Source organism: Labrus mixtus, chromosome 20 (assembly GCF_963584025.1).
Source record: "Labrus mixtus chromosome 20, fLabMix1.1, whole genome shotgun sequence".
NCBI classification, from domain to species: Eukaryota; Metazoa; Chordata; class Actinopteri; order Labriformes; family Labridae; genus Labrus; species Labrus mixtus.
Window position 1 is genome coordinate 11,104,541 of NC_083631.1, and position 16,917 is coordinate 11,121,457.

Genomic DNA, 16,917 nt, shown 5'->3' on the forward strand with positions numbered 1-16,917 from the left:
AGGTCAGTGACGTCACGCGAAACAGGAAACAAAAACACAAAAGAACATTTTGCAACAAAAAACCTCTGTTTAATTTGTTGTTAATATATGAAACGGAACAATATGCTACTTAAAAACTCTTCGTCACTCCACCAACCCAAAAGCCTTCAACAGGCCTTACAATATTCAAAAAATACAATTGTCTAAACTGCTGATCCTTTTTATTACAAATGCTCAATTCAGTTTAGTATTATTGACGGTGACTGCAATAAAGTCCAATAGATTATATAGCCTATGGTAAAGATGTTTCATTCAATGAAGCACATCACGTGAGTTATTTTGCTTGGTTTTCCAGAGTAAATACTTCTGAAAAGGGAAAACCTCCTGGTATTAAAATTAGGAAATTGAACCCTGATGAGTAAATGAATGAACACAAAGTGGTTATTCACTATAATAATAATAAGAAGAAGAAGAAGAAGAAAAAGAAGAAGAAGAAATAAATAAGGGCAAGCCTCTTCAGAAAAACATACCTTAAAGTTCTATAGATGTGTAGATGGGAAAACAGTTTGGTTCACTTCCTACAAATACGGGAACTGGTTAAGAAAGTTGCAGACCTTGAATTTCAATAGGCTGCTAGCTATAGTAAACCCCACGATACAATATCTTACAACAAAAAGAAAACATTAAATGGACTTGAGCTTGTGGAGCACTTTTCTAGTGGCTACTTGCGACTACTCAAAGTGCTTTTACACCACATGTCACACCTACCCATTCACACACTGATGGTAGAGGCTGCTATTTAAAGTGACCATCAGAAGTAACTCATCCCATTCCTTCACATGCGTACACCACCGACGAAGCAGCGGGAGCAATTCAGGGTTATGTGTCTCACCCAAGGAACACATCAGTCATGTTGCTGCAGGATCTGGGGATCGAACCCCCGGCCCTCCGGTTGAGAGACGGATGACTCTACCAACTGAGCAACAGCTCTGCCCCAGTACATATTTTGAAGGGTTGTGACCATTTCTGTTTATAAACTTTGTTCTAAAGTATTTAACTTGTTAATTATATGTTACATTTTTCTTATGAGACTTGGTATATAATACAAATATGCTTTCTATGGATGAAATGTATATATTCTTTGCCAAAATTGTACTTTGATGTTCAATAAGTTAGAATTACAGAATGCATTTAGGCTACTCAATGACTGCACCACATATACTTGTTATTAATGATTTAACTTGTTGTTGTTTATTTATTCCTTTTTGTATAGCTAGCTGTTGTGTCCCTGAAAAAAACTCACACTGTCCCCGATAACAAAACCTCTTCATTGACAGGGTACAGAACAAATCTTTTCCAATAAAAAATCTTAAAGATGATGATTAGCCTTTACATTTTGTAAGTTAAACATTAAAGTTAGAAAAGTAAGCACAATACATTTTAAAATCTTAGACAGACTTCACATCAGAAACATGTCAAACAAATAGGACTGAATAGGTATTTATTGGGAAATTTTCAATACAGTGTGGAAATCCTGTATTTTACTTTAAAGTGTTAATTAGTCTGTTTTAAAACCGTTACATTAATGCACCAGTCGACGAACGCAGGTTTTTTTTAGGAGAAAACTTTCAATTTTACAAAGTGTGTCAGGTCATTGTGCAAGTCATTCTCTTCTCAAATACACCCTTCATATTTATCTGTAAGAAAATATGATCATTATCAACCATGTCGTTAGACTCCTGGCATCGATTGACGTCTTTGAAATGTTATATTCTAAACTCCTCTATTGGCTCAAAATCAAGCTCTTTAAGCACCCGTTACATCGAGCCTTCACAAGTCAGAGCAATATTATTTAAATACAGTTTTAAGTTAAGTAAAAAAAACTTCACTAACATTTTAAGTGTTCTCATTATTCATCGGAAACCATAGACATCTCAGAATATACAATTAGCAGGTTCAAAGTAAACTGCTTTGAGTTGGGGTTTTTTTTTAAATATGCTGCAATCAGTGAAGGGAGGGGACTGAAAACCAAATAGTGAGTCATTACAATGTTAGAATTATATAAAGAAAGGTGCAATTCTCAACAAAGTGAATCTACAGTGACAATAAATATTAGACATGAGAAAAAAAATCACAACTCTAAAAGTCAATCTCAGCATGTCATTGGATTAACATCTAGAGCACAATCAGGTCACCCCTATCGTCTAGATAAAATGGTGAGTGCACATCCTGTACAGTCCCTTCACGTATCTGCAGCCGCCATGGTTACGCAGGGCTCAGGAATGCCATCTTTCCAGTCGGGGCTGCCAGTCACACACGACGAGTGTCACTGCAAATGTGTGCTGAAACTCAGTGGGAACACTGTGAGCTCTGGTGATCTAGTCCCCACCCACTCATCTGATGGCATCTGCACAGCAACACACGAGCACACCCTGCTATCTCGTCTTGAGTGGACGACAACCTGCAGAGGGGTCCCGGGGAGTTCATCACTCACTGTAGGCCCTTCACACAGCATCCGACCCCCATTCCCTTTTTTAAACACACAGGTTGTGAGTGGCTGCCAGCTGCGTTGGGTAAAGGCCAGGCATTTCACAGTGCTCATGTTTAAATAGGTCACTGCTGTGGGCACGTGTTGCTCTCTGCGGGGGAATGTGTGCTCATGTCCTTACAGTTAATGGAAGTGACACCTAACCGCAGGAAATCAATCGCATTGATCGACTCACTCCATGTGAGCACTAACCAAAACATAAAAAGGTTTCAGTCGAGCTTTTTTAAGGGTTATTACCTAGTTCTTCCAACAGGAAATAAAAGCTGACTGATCCAGATGTGTTCTTAAAAAAGTTTCATTAGTTTCCATTCTTCTTCTTCTTAAAGTGCTTTGCATTATCACATATAGTAGTTTGTGCCCAAAAAAAGGACGGATCATTGTGGAGACTGTACTTTCCTTGGAAAATAGAAAAAGTAAAAGACTGTTTTTAAAGCAGTGTTCCATGAACTCAGATGTTCCAGGTGCAGAATCTGTTGACATGAGGCTCTACTTTGTGTATCGTCCGAGACTCGACGTGGCTCTCAGCGGTTTCTTCTGGCTTTTGTGGAATTGGCGCAAAACAAAGTCAAAGTTTGCCGTTGTGGACATGGCATAGAAGACATTTGCTTTGTCTGGTATGAGCAACTCTGAAAACAGAAATACAAAACAGACTATGAGAACAGGCGTTATGAACACTATTTATACAATCCATCTGAAAGCAGTCTTGTTTTGCTCTCACCTCTGTCCTGCGTGATGACCTGGGACAGTGTGAAGTCTCTCCAGTTCATGTGCTCCAGATGATGTTTCTCCAGTGCCCGTTGAATCGCCTGTGCAGTTTTGTCCTGGCTGGTCAACTATGGAAGACAAAGTTGTATGAGTGCTAGTAAACACACCTAAAAGACTTCTGAAAGAAAGTGGAATGCAAAATGACAGATTGAATCTGAAGCCAAAGGGATGGTGTACAGAGAGCAGTGGAGTAGATGAAGAAGTATGTAGATCAAAAATGTCTTGTGCTTATTGTTACATAACTTAGATGTTGGCGCCGCTCTGTGCAGATAGTTGAATGTGCAGAGTTCTTACAGTACAAACATGTTTACGCCTGTTCACCTAAAGTCTGAGTTAAAGACGCCGTTATGGTGGCGTGATTTGTTACATCAGAGCTAGTATGAGAGCCAATGACAGTTCAGCAGGAAACTTTAAAAATGTGATGCAGAAACTTCAGATTAGAGACTTTACGAGAAGGAGACGTCTTTTTTTCCTGTAGATTAACTTTTGAAACGTGATTGCTAATTTTTAGATTCTGGATTTTCCAACACTGAACAGGAAGTAGATGTCATTTAATTGTTATTTTCTAAATAAATTATTGCAAGCAGGTGACTTCTTACGGTCTTACAATATATCTGCATGGGTAATTTAATCAAATATAAATACAATAACCCAACGCCACACTAACAATCCTGTTATGAAAACGAGATCTGAGGTATTCGATGGCTTAATGCCTTGATCAATTGGACCGAAAATAATCGGAACGATTTTGTTTACTGACCAATCATTCCAAAAATGCAATTTATTGTAAAAAAAAAAAAAAAAAAAAACTCTAATAAGCATTTATCAAATTATTTGATATTTCAATTAATTAATTAAAATAAAAGCAATGGCACATGAGTTTATTTAACAACAACAAAAATCAGTACATTATATGGTAATGACAATGATCTGAAATGCCAGAGATGAACACAATGCTTTATAAAATGTAAACATTCACTGGACCAAACTATTAAACGTCTTTAACCTCAGTTAAGCTGAATATATGCAATGCATTTGTGTTACCATGTACTCTTACTAAAGGATTATATGACAACAAACTGTATGAGAGTGTGTAGTGAATTCTTATGACCATCTGTAAAGTCAGATCAACTCACCAGAATACTTTTGTACATATTTCCGTTGTTTTGCCCCAGGTCCACGCTGACCCTGACTATACAGGAGTCAGCCACCTGGCGGTTATACACGGGCAGGGAGGTCATGGACACAGAGCGTTTGTGGTGGGAGGCCTGGGCAGGCTTCGGCCGAGCACCGCCACAGGATGTTGCTGGAGTGCAGGGAGCCGTCTGGCAGTCAGAGGAAGAGGAGGAGGAGGTGGAGGGAGTAGGGGAGTCTGGTGAGGAAGCCTCGGATGAGAAAGGGGAGGAAAAGGAGGACGAGGAGGAAGAAGAAGAGGAGGAGGAAGAGAAAGCCTCGGACACGTTGCAGGAGTTGTGAAACGACTGCGGAGAGGATGAGATAAAAAAAACAAGTGCAAGTGGATATACAGTATAGTCATAATGATTGTGATTCAGAATTGATTGTTCAGCTTTGCAGACTGGTGTAGTAGGAAGAGCTGTGACAAAACAAACCCCACTACAGCTTAGCTCAATTGAAATTCCACCTGTGTAGTGCTCACACTAGTTTCAATGGTCCTTTAAAAAGGATCCTCTGTGAAGGGAGATTACGCAACTTTCACTATAAAAACCCATTGTTTGGATTTAATAGTGATTAAAGATGCTTCAGGTGCTTTTTTATTGTTTAATATGGGCCAATGTTTTATACAGTGTAAATACAAGATCTTGTTCTAAACACAGAGACTTATTGAATAAGGGCGCATCATGACTCAGCACTAACAAAGACACTGCTGTTGGCGAAACTGAGGACAAAGAATTAAAAGGGAAAAAAAAAGCTCTGAGAAAATGAGGCAGACGCATGCAAACACAGACACACACAGAGAGAGAGAGAGAGAGAGAGAGAGAGAGAGAGAGAGGAACAGCTGTTTACCTGCAGTCTGATGGAACACGCTGAGTTTGGCGAGGAGAGATCTTCCAGCTCACTGGATCCAGAAGATGAAACGCTGATCTGATCAGCAGGAACTTTTTTAGATCCATCATTCACTGTCAGGAGACTGAAAGAAAAAAATCATTTGAGCTTGTGTCAAAACACCTATGAAAAACTCATTTTTGTTCAGAGATATTAATCCAAGAAATCAGACTCAAACATTAGCTCCCCTAATTCAGGAACAGAAAAGTGGTTTCTGAAATGCTTTGTTTGTACCGACTATGACGTCAGTGTTTGTGTGTTGTGTGCAGGCCTGTGTATCTAGTTAAATGGACATGTACTTTGTGTGTTTGAATACTCAAATGAGACAACAACACTGATACTCACGAGGAGAGTTTCTTTGTCAGCGTGCGATGGCTCCATGGAGTAGGCGAGCACAAGTCCACTGGAGGCTCCAGCTGCTTTGACCGTTCATAGCTGCAAAAAAAAATAAAAAATGTAGTGCCACTGTCTCTGACCGAGCTTTGTTTACAACAGAAACTTATTTCTGGATACTAACTTCCTAGTTTACAAATCTTTATGTACGGGTATATATGGTCCTGTGGAAACACAAAGTTAGTTGTGATATCTTGTTGAAAAAGTCAACTAAAGTCTTTGCAGACATCTACATTAGGCCCATCCAGTTTCAACTCACAGTTGTGGCTGCTTCAATTACATTTTAAAGTGGCACTATTGATCCAATGGCTCATCCTAATAACTCAATCAGGCAATTGTTTTCAAGACTCCCGAGGAACCAGGAACCACATTGTTATTAATGTCATAGCAACATTTATCGCTTAAGATTTCTGATATTCCAAACACAGCCCTTTTGCTTTGCTGAATGTTTGCTTTATTTTTTATTTCTTCTAAGTTTACTTTGACAAAAATCTCCCCAACAACTACAGATTCCAAACAGATACAGGACAAATTAACAAACGTATGAACTCTGTATAGCAGGAGCTGAGTGACTGTGTAACGCGTTATCACATTATAATGCGGTTTATTTGTGTCATAGCCCTGATGATGACAGGGTTATACCCTTCTCACAACTGATAACAAGAACAGACGTACTAACCAGATGCCATTAATCAGTGTGATGCCGCATTTTGATCGTAAAAACTGCACCTCATGACGTTTTTTGAGACGTATATTACTACAGCAACACGCCTTTGTTTGTCCTTATGGAGAATAAAGTCTTAAATGATGGTAGAAGATTTTTACAATGCATAGATTAGATTATGTAACTAAACTTTTATTGGACTTTCCCCTGCTATTGATCCAGATATGCTATGTGAAGGGGTAGATAAAACTTGATTTAGCTCACCTCTCCTGGTCAGTGAGCAGCTTGTGTCCCTGCAGCCAGGCAGCAATTCTGGGGTGATTTGGCAGATTGTACTGGGAGCAGGACGCCTGCAGCACACGGATCTGTGACAGAACCTCAAACTCCTGTAGGGAGAGAGAAAGGTATTTGGATTAACACAGTTACAGAGACAGTGACAGAGATTGTGAGATGTCCTGACTGCTGACGTCTGTGTTGTTGCATAACCCTCCTGGAGCAATACGGTGCTGCACACAGGTACTTCCAACAGCTACATGGCTAAAGAAAAGTGTTCTTAAAGAAGTCTTTAAAAAGTGTACTGAAAGGTCTCCTGTTTTTAGAATGTCGTCATGCACTTAAAAAACACATGTCAGAAAACGTCCCTCATTGTTTACTTTGAGAGAATGGCTACACCTTACACACTGACACTAAACTACATAAACGTGGACTGCATTGTTGACAGAGCGTCATGTGTTCTTTTGTTTTTGTCATTAAGGATACAACTATTGCATAAAGAGGAACACAAATAAGATGACACAAAAAAGACAATCCACTTACCCTCCGTCTCTTCTCGTAGTTTATGAGCCCACCCTGTCAAAAGAATACACTGTTAGTAACTACTTATCAACAGAGCTTATTCATAGCATACAGTATATCAATGACCAAGTGGCTCAACAGAAGAGTTGTGAAAAAGGAAATCTCCGGGTGCAGATGGCCTAACGGTTAGGTTGCGCCCCATATACGGAGGCTATAGTCATCTGAGCCGACAGTCCATGTTCAAGTCCAACCTGTGTCTCCTTTCCTGCACGTCAAACCCCACTCTCTCACCCTGGTTTCCAACTCTATCCACTGTCCTATCTAAATAAAGGCAAAAAGACCCCCCCCACCCCCCCAAAAAAGGAACACGTTCAAACACTTTTGGTTTGAAGATGCTGTGTCCTGTGTTTTATCCAAAATGCAGAAAACAGGGGATTATGGCCATTCTATGTTAAGCAGTCTACCCAACATTTTCTGCTTATGGATGCTTAACAAAGCAGATGTGTCACTAAGTACTGCCCAGAAGAGGTATTTGCCCACACCGTTCTTACTAACTCATTGCATATTTACACTGAAATATACTTCAGAAACTGTTCCTCAGGTTGTATGTACCTCCACAGTGTCGGGCAGAGCAGTATCCAGCATGGTGAGGACGGTCAGATATGTGCCGAGGTAAGGAACCACTCCACTGGCGGTACACTGCAGAGAGACATAAAGCACACCGTCCATTAGGCTTACAGCAGCACTTTGGCTGTGTCACTGTATTTTTTTTAAACGTAAAGTCATTAGCTTGTTTCTTCCTAAATAGGTTGGGATTAAACAACGTGCACACAAGGAAAGTTCAAGTTAGCGGCACTGTGGCGTCATGTTACAGCACCAGAGAATGTGCATATGACTCATAAAAGACCCCAGTCTGGTCTATTATTACTGTCCTATAATCCTGGTGATCCGAGGCCATTTGAAACTTGTTAACAGAGCAAGGTTAAACATAGGTTTGAGTCCATGCCATGCCGAAGATACTCCACCCACACTGAGTGAAATAAACTCTCTTGTGACATTTGGTGTTGCATAGAATATGAAAGGGACTGAACTAAACCCCGCCTCAGGTCAGATCAAAATGACTCTGAGAAGATATCAGATTGTATACGGAAGACATTTTCATTTATTACTGACATTCTGTGTGACAGAATAGCAAGTTGCTGTTTAGTGTTTAGTGACACATGATGACACAGGGCTTCGTATCATGACTTCACTCTCTTCCCGTCTTGAGGTATTGCTTACCATCTGTCTGGGGACTGGACTCCTCTTGGATATCTTTGGAGAAATGTTATCCACGCTTGCTTGGCCTCGATCCTGTTAAAGTGGGTCAAATGAAGCCATGTTTACTTACAGTGCTACAGGAACATAACCCAGACCATTAAGGAAAAGGGAATACAACTTTTTCAACTCTAGCATGTTTTTTCTTCTTTTGCATTATGATGTTTTTAAACCTGAATAGCAAGTATGAAAAGGGGCACACACAAGAGTGCTCAAAAGAAGAATGTGAGCAGATTGTTAACTGTTCTTCAATACAAAAACCCTAACCCTAACCCATTTAGTACACATTAACTTGGATATGCTGTTTAATAATTATCTTGAGCAAGGGACACTTCAAATCCTTCTCTCAAGTGTTTACGGGCCATATGTGACAAATAGGACAGCGAGTCGGCTTTGTAGGAGTGACTGTGGCAACATGGACAAAATGCAGCACCTGCATACAACTACAATGACACGTGAAAGGACGAGAATGAAAGCAAATGTAAGGATTAAAAAATTTGAATGATAATGTAAAGCAGAAATTACTAGTGCAAGCAACACTGTTACTGTTGTTAGTACTCGTCTATATACGTCTATTGACTTTAGAGTCCTTTCACTGTAACTAGACACAAGCCTCCTCTGACGCAGTAGCCTAAAGGAGACTACATAAAAGAAAAAAGGGAACATACTGTTCTCAAGGCCTCTAGTTTTTCATTAACTCTCTGTTAAACGCTTAACAAAAAAAATAATATTTTTAATGATTTAAAAAGAAACCTGTGTACTTTGAGTGCCACCGAAGGTAATCATTTCCAAACATGTTTTCAATATGTTAAACATTATTTGTATGTTCTGAATCTGCAGCTCATATCCTGTTGACTTTATGCTTAAACATCATCTTCTGTTTTTTTTTTTTTTATCCATTGAATCCAGTATTCAGTCAAGTTCTCTTCAGATTAGATGACTGAAGGTCTATTTAGCCCCTTCTCAAATAGACTGCTGGGACTGAAGGCATGTAACAGCTGCAGCTGGCTGACCTGTCTGCATTGGTAAACATGAACCCTATAGATGCATGTAGGTCAAGAACGAACTCAGTGAGATTCCTCATGTTACGTTATTGGAAAACTGTCTCCTTGTCAGTTACTTTTGTTTGACAAGCAAAAACACAGAATTTACTAAACATCAAATCAACATTTGATCTAAAACATTTTATTATTTAATCCACTTCTCAGTGGTAAATTGATGCCTATTTTACACACAATTCTTTCACTTTCCAAATTCTCTACCGAGTAGCTAACTAACCTTGATGGATAACTTAACTGTAGTTGTTGATGAACTGTGGCCATAAGCAAGTAGTCTAGGCAAGTAGCCTAACTTGCTAAGTAGCATAAAGAAAATAATGTAAATCTGCTATTAAAATCAAACAACGCTTGATAGCTAAACAACTATAGCTCACAAGCTAAATAACAGATGTGTTTTTCTTATTAACTTTTGCCATTTATAACTGATACCATCTTTGCTAGTTATGTTGCCCACTTTAAAGAAAGACTTGAATGATTATTCTTTACTACAATCAAGTACTTCATATCAAACTCGCATTAGCTAAGCTAACATGTAATTGTTGGTTGACTGTAATAAGTGAGATTAGTAGTGCTAGCTTAGTCGCTAAGTCGCTTTTCATAGAAAGGAAACTGCAAGTTGGATCATTTAAAAAAGGAAAATAATAAACTAATATTACAAATGGATCCCAAATCAAAACTTTGAAGCAGGATAATGAAGACGAGTTTTTGACCCACTTATGGAGGCGTGTAGGTTAAAATAAGCTTTACATATACAGGTTAACACTGCAAAGCAAACACAGGAGTAAAATATAGAGGTTTCCTTCTAACCTCCACCAGGAGCTCTCTGTTAGTCAGGACACAGTTCTCATCAGGGAAGGTCTCGATGAGGATATCAAACGTGGCCAGGCTATCCCTGCAGGAAAGATATATAAAGTGAGTGTGCAGATATTTAGTCAAAAACAAGATACCTTAATAGTTAACTATGTTACACAATGATTTACATGTCACCAGCTGGTCCATGAGCAGACTTTTACATGCTTCAGTTATCTTTAATAATATAATAGCTCACTTCAGTGTCCAAGACTGACATTGAATATAGGTCATCCAAAAAGAAAGACACTTGCTGACATACAGCGATTACACTAAAATGCACTTAACCAGGGTTCAATGGCCTCATTAAAGGATAATTATCTGTAAACAATAAAGATATAACCTAAGGAATAGACAAGGTTTTGGCCATAACACCACTCTACCTGCTAACAGCAGCCCAGGTCTTTCTCAGCCTGTAAACTGCATTAGACTGAAGAGCTGACAGGATGGCCTTGAGAGAGGAGAAGTTCTTAAGTCGACGACATTCCTGCAGAACACAAAAGTTAGTCAATTACTTTCAAATTGCATTTTCTATCAACAAGGTCTAGTGATGCTACTATGAGGTCTTTTTGAGTGCATATTAACTTTTTCAACTAACCTGTGCTACTCTGATCCACTTCTCTATGATGCGAGCCCGTTGAGCTGGTGTAGTGGGGGTCTGGAGAGAGGAAGGGGGGCTGAGGGTGGCATCTGTTGGCCGGCAGAGCAGGGACATGATGACATAGTTGGTAATGGCATTGAACTGTGCAATGGTGGCTCTGATGGTGGGAGACATGTTTTCCTTTCTGTCTCTTTGCGACCACACACAGCCCAGACACTGGTATGGCACCACTTTGGCAAACAGAGCCTGAACAATTGTAAAAAAAAAAAAAAAAAAAAAAACATTCATAAGCCTCCAATTATCAATGTAAAATAAAATATGTGATCATCTTGAACATAAAAAACATCTGCTAACGTACAGAGTCCATTTGGGTGAGCTGTTCAGCAATAGCTGCAGCAGAGAAATCCATGATGCCACCTTGATCCAGAGAGTTATCACATCCTGAATCTTCATCACCAGAACCCTCCTCTTCATGATCATCTTCAGCCGGGGCAGGACCGATATTTGTCCCAGCTTCTAAAAACACACATGGATGAAATGTTAGAAATAGTGAATTACAGATTCCATGATGGTAATATTAGTATACATGGGAAAAGGCCTATGTCCATCATACTATGTTGTGGAGGATCACCTTCATTCTGAAACCTCTTGAGCAGTGCTTCAGCTTGACCAGCCAACGAGCAATAGTTCGGCTGACAGCGAATGTTGTCATGAACGGCAGAGCTGATCCTTAGGTGATCCAACAGCAGCCTGAGGGCTGCGTGCAGAGGAGGGTCCCTGAAGTCCTCACTGTACTCATCCAGCCATGTCTGGACAAAGGCCAACAGAGGGCTGAGGGGAAGCGGAAAAATCATTAGGGATTAACTATTTAAAAAAACACTTTAAGCCATAGAGACATCATACATCAACTGGATAAAGAATCTAACCAACTTGATTTTCAGTTTTATTTAATTCATCAATGTTTATCCAGAATTGTTAACGAAAACATTTGCTGGCTTACCTGCTGTAGCATTCACTGTTGTCTAAATCAGAGGCAGCACTGTCTCTATGGGGAAAACAACATGGACAAATTATGTACATTCTTGAAGCATATTTATTCTATTTGTTTTGTGTCATTTTAATAAACTATTTTAATTATTATTTGCACCTGGTCTGCAGCTCACCTGACCCTTGAATCATGCCAACCACAGTCTAAAACTGCTCTATAACTGTTGTTGTTGAAAGCCACAAGATAATGAGCACCTGCTAGGTACTTATTATTACATCAAAGTAGGAGACTGTTGCTTTGTCAGCGAAACAAAAAAGATCCTGACGCAACATAGTGACTTTGCATCTGCAAAACCCAAGTTGTTTACCAGAATCAAGCACAAAAAAAAGGCTCTTCACCTGCAGCTCTTCATCATATTTAAAAGTAGCCCTTAATACATAATTAGGGAGGAATAAACTATGCTCTCCAAGGGAGGTTTTCTATAGAACTTAAGTACCACTCACATGTCAGAATGCTAAGCTAACTGGCTGGAGATGCGCCCAGTAAGCTTAGCTGAAAGACGGGGAGAGCTAGTCCTTCCAGTAACGAATTCTCCCAAACAAAACCGCAACAACTAACACGTTACACACACAATGTTGTTTCTTATTTGTTGGATTTATACAAAAACCTAATAGTAAAAACATCAAAACTGTGTTTTGAGATGATAATGTTCAAGACTATTGCTTCGTCAGACACAGGAAATTTAACCACAAAACCAAAAGTACAACTTAGTATAGTTTTTACACAGCTATGTTCAAAAGTATCGTTATTTTAAATTATCGTTGAGACCAAAAGCAGAGGGAAATAAAGATTGCCTTTTACACATCACTTTAAGTAATGATGAACAAATAAGATGTAAAATAGCATATGTACCTCAGGATAGCTACTTTTGCTTATTTTTAGATACGCTTAATTTAATGGCTGCTGGCTGTCACTTTATATTTACCATGAAGACATTAGAGTGCTTTCAACCTTCTTTTCTCAGTCTCAGTAATAAAATTAATAACGGGTGATTTCCAAAATGTCAAATTATTCCACAAAGAATAAATGTTCAAAACCAGAAAATAAGGGCTTAAAAAGTGACTCTACCTCTGGAAGAGCATCTCAATGAGCTTTGAGGTTTCACCGAAGGTTCTGTACGTGGAGAGGAAGATCCTGCTGTAGTCCAGCTCCTGGCACCCAGGGTCGAGGAGGTGATTCACAAGCTTGTCCAGGGTAGCAGCCTTCAGGCGCCGCACCTTGCAGGTTCGGTACTGGATGAAAGCGCAGCACGGACCCGTCTCAGCGGGGCTGGAGGAGGGGACAGGCTCTCGACGCAGGGTGACCCCATAAACTGCGCCGCCCTCATACTCCTCACCCCATTCCTGCACTGGGTTCTGAGGATGATAAAAAAAAAAAAGAAAAAGGGAAACAATGTTTAAAGTAAACACAAACACTTGTACAAAGGGAGTGGTAACCAACCAAGCTTGAGTCTTCAAAAAATACAGGCAGGGGTCAAAAACTCACCTACATGTATAGTAATGATAGAGGTCACAACAGAAGGGTCAGCCTAGACCATGACGGGACAAAAATAGCTGCAAGCCTTCATGCCAAAATGACATAATACTCTGTCACACAAACAAGTGACACAACACCACCAATACTTAAACTAATCTGATCTGAACCAAAACAACAACGCAATAATGCTTAACCATAATACCTGCAGGTAAGTGAGCAATAACAGTAATCAGAAGGTCATCTGCTTTACATGCGAGTGGTTTTCATTTCTTAATTTTCCCCTTGCTACACAGCGACCTGAATTTTCCAAGAACTTTGTAGGTTCAGATAATATTTATGGACAAATATAGGATTATTAAAGGTTAGGAGTTAGGACGTTGAATAGTTGGCTACATCAGAGCAAAATACCCAAAACACATGCAAAACACTGGCTAACTGTCAGAGAGCTCCTTGTTTCCTCTGATGACATATTTAAAAAGGGACTGCGGGGTCCGTGGGCTGCTAGTCCAGGATCAGTGGCTTAATTTTGTTTGAACATTCTGGCTCTTCATTTTGAAAAACAGACAGGAGGGCAGGCCCTGTTTGATCTGAGTAAGAGATATTTATCAGTGTGTGGGTGATTGCTTCTCCAGAAGGCACTTGATACTACATACTAAACACTTGGTGATGGGGTGAATCAAACATGAATACTGAGCAAAACAAAGGCTCTGATGCATAATACATTAAGATCCAGAAAAGCCCCCTAACAGATTGTGATTTCTATATTGAAGTAATAATTAGTGCACCACTAATCCATTTGAGGCTTCTCCCCAAGAAAACGCGACTTTGAAATCCTCTCTTTTTTTGTATTTGCAGTTCATCCTCCGTAATAAAAAATGAAATGTAAGAACCTGTCTACCTCATCATCTGACACCAAATCAGAGTTAAGCTTTTTATGTCTACCTCATCTACCCAGTGCAATACATCAATAACATCAACAGTCCCTTCAACCAAACACCAGAAGATATTCATTCATATGCACCAGCCATTGCTTTTTTATCTTTGTACTCCATTAGAAGAACACAAAAGTGACAGAGTTAGCAATCACGTTAGAGACATTTTTTTTTTTTTAAATAAAGAAAAAAATAATAATCTAAATATAAGAAGTGTAGGGCTGAGATATCTAACTTTTTTGTGTCTTATAAAAGTAAATCTTCAAATCTGTTGGAGCCTACATTTCCCAAAATGCATCTTGGCAGCATCCTGCCCCTGCCTTAAAAAGAAGTACTGTAAGTGTTTTGAAGCAGTTTGTAACTCATTGAGACTTTTACATTTAAAGCCTAAAACAAAGGTAACCCTGATGACATGAGCATGCATCACTATTTCTTTATACTTAGAAGGGTCCACTATACTTTATGTAGGTACCTGTTTTTTGGACACGAGGAGAAACTACAGTAACGGGTAAACCAAACATCATGTGTAAAATTGGAGAAGAGCTCTTTTTAATACCTGAGGCTTTACGTGCTAACAACACACATACATCAATACCACTTCTTACGTGACTGCTGTTTAATCCATCTGCTTTATACAAATCCTTCACCAATCTGAGCAGAGGCTTAAGAAAGCAAGTAGATGGTTATTTGTGTCTAGAGTTTTTTCTTATTTACAAAAATTATATATACTGAACACTTTTTATTTAACACAAATATTGAGTTATTAATTTGTCAAAATGATGAAAAAAAATGGAACACAGAAAACACACACTGTGGAGGAGATGAAAGACATGAGCTCATAATTATTTAAGAGTTATCGTCATGAGAGGACTTGAACCCTCTTATGTAAATGATTATTTAAATGTCTTATTGGAAAGGCAAATGTGTATACTGCTGTGTTTGCTGGTGCAAACCAGTATCACACAAACCCTATTGTTCCACATAGAAACTTGTTTGTTAGCTGCACGGACGGGAAACTGTGCATTGTGTCCTATTGTTAGTCCATGCCAGCTATGGTGGTACAAAGCACCGCTAACAGGCTATTTCCATCAGAATAAGACAGTTCAAGATTTCCCTTTTTCTTTGGGTTCATAACAGCCACATCAGTGAGTTTACAGCATTTAAAGCAGTTCGTGGAGCTCATCCTGTCCTGAGCTTCAGATGTTTCAATGAAATAGCTTCCAGCAAACACTCATGATCTTTTTCAAAAACAATATCTTACCGTGCCATGCAACCAATTCTCTTAAAAAAAACAAAATAAAAATCAAAGCAGTCCAAAACACTTGCAAAAGTCAATCTAAATATAATAATTCTGAATGCTCTGATTTATTGAAAAGGCTGTTTTTTTTTAAACCTGGTTCTTTTTGTCCTTATTTGAACCAAAATCTTAGCTGAGATACAACAATGATTTTCTTAGTTACAACATGTCCCGAAGAAAACTAATCATGTGATACTTGTGTATCTTGCTGGCATATACTGTCATACAAAATAAAACAATATGCATTGAGTTTCACATGGAAAGCACAAACTGAGTCTTGTCCTTCTTCATTCTTGGTAAAAAACAGCCTGTAGGCCTATAGACTCCAGATACAGACAGCTACATAACTGGATGTGCTGTGTGTAAAACATTTGTTATGGACCAACAGAGGTTGGACTTTTTTAAAGTATTTAAATATGACAAATACCAGTCATATTTAAATAAATAAAGATTTAAGAGACTTGGACTTGTTGATAAAGAATCTCTTCACATAGTTTTGGATTTGTTTGCCATCCTATACAGAGAATAACTTAAAACTAGCCTTGGATGGTAACATGGAGAATGATTTACACAGGTCTACTCTACAATGTTTACCTTATTCATCGATCACTCTATTCTCAAGTTGTATTAAACAATTGTCTTACCATTGTTAACTCCCATTTTCCCATCTCGTCCCTTCGACTAGGGAGTGTTGCTGTCCATCTCCACAGGAATTGTAGGACTGAGAAACTTGTTTAAAGGTTGTGTATCAGAAGGCTTAAGGCTGCATCTTGATATAATTCAAACGATTTTTTTAAATATCTTGTTTAGGACTACATTAGCGCTCCTGTAATACAAATGCAAAGAGGACTTTGACTGGTCAGTGATCGCTACATTTCACGCCTGCATAGAAATGTGTAGGACTGCTGCAGCTCCCGTGTGACGGTCTAGTCTGTGTTGAAACGAAAACGGACGAGCTCTTAACTGTTCCGACCCGTTTCCTCTGAGCAGCCAAGTCATCTGTATCCAGCAGGTCTCGCAGACAGGTTTCTTCTTCGACTGTGCACAGCTCCACTGAAACTCACCCACTGGGCGTTACAGTGGGCGGTAACTTTCCACCGAAGTGTTGACTGTAGGAGTGAGATGAGGTGT

At 39.2% G+C, this 16,917-nt stretch overlaps 1 protein-coding gene and 1 long non-coding RNA gene across 2 annotated transcripts in view; both read right to left on the reverse strand.

Annotated features, from left to right (window-relative positions):
* The window catches only part of LOC132953982 (uncharacterized), a 111,431-nt gene that overhangs the window by 56,055 nt on the left and 38,459 nt on the right, over positions 1-16,917 (reverse strand). The gene's annotated exons all lie outside the window — the stretch shown is intronic.
* Positions 1,586-16,846, reverse strand: LOC132995700 (ral guanine nucleotide dissociation stimulator-like 1). Its single transcript, XM_061065822.1, has 17 exons — positions 16,431-16,846; positions 13,150-13,436; positions 12,034-12,078; positions 11,665-11,864; positions 11,392-11,549; positions 11,031-11,279; positions 10,816-10,919; positions 10,391-10,475; positions 8,490-8,561; positions 7,821-7,907; positions 7,230-7,262; positions 6,678-6,799; positions 5,702-5,791; positions 5,318-5,441; positions 4,429-4,773; positions 3,246-3,360; positions 1,586-3,153 (listed from the first exon to the last, which is right to left on the reverse strand). Exons 1-17 carry the CDS (start codon positions 16,452-16,454, stop codon positions 3,014-3,016), a joined length of 2,280 nt encoding a protein of 759 aa, XP_060921805.1. The 5' UTR covers positions 16,455-16,846; the 3' UTR covers positions 1,586-3,013.

Excerpts from the sequence above, each read along its gene's own strand:
- LOC132995700 (XM_061065822.1), bottom strand. The coding sequence starts at position 16,454 with ATGGGAAAATGGGAGTTAACAATG. Across the intron at positions 8,562-10,390 it reads ACAGAGAGCTCCTGGTGGAG|GATCGAGGCCAAGCAAGCGT; the intron begins GTTAGAAGGAAA and ends CCACTTTAACAG. Across the intron at positions 5,792-6,677 it reads CTGCTCACTGACCAGGAGAG|CTATGAACGGTCAAAGCAGC; the intron begins GTGAGCTAAATC and ends TTTTTTTTGCAG.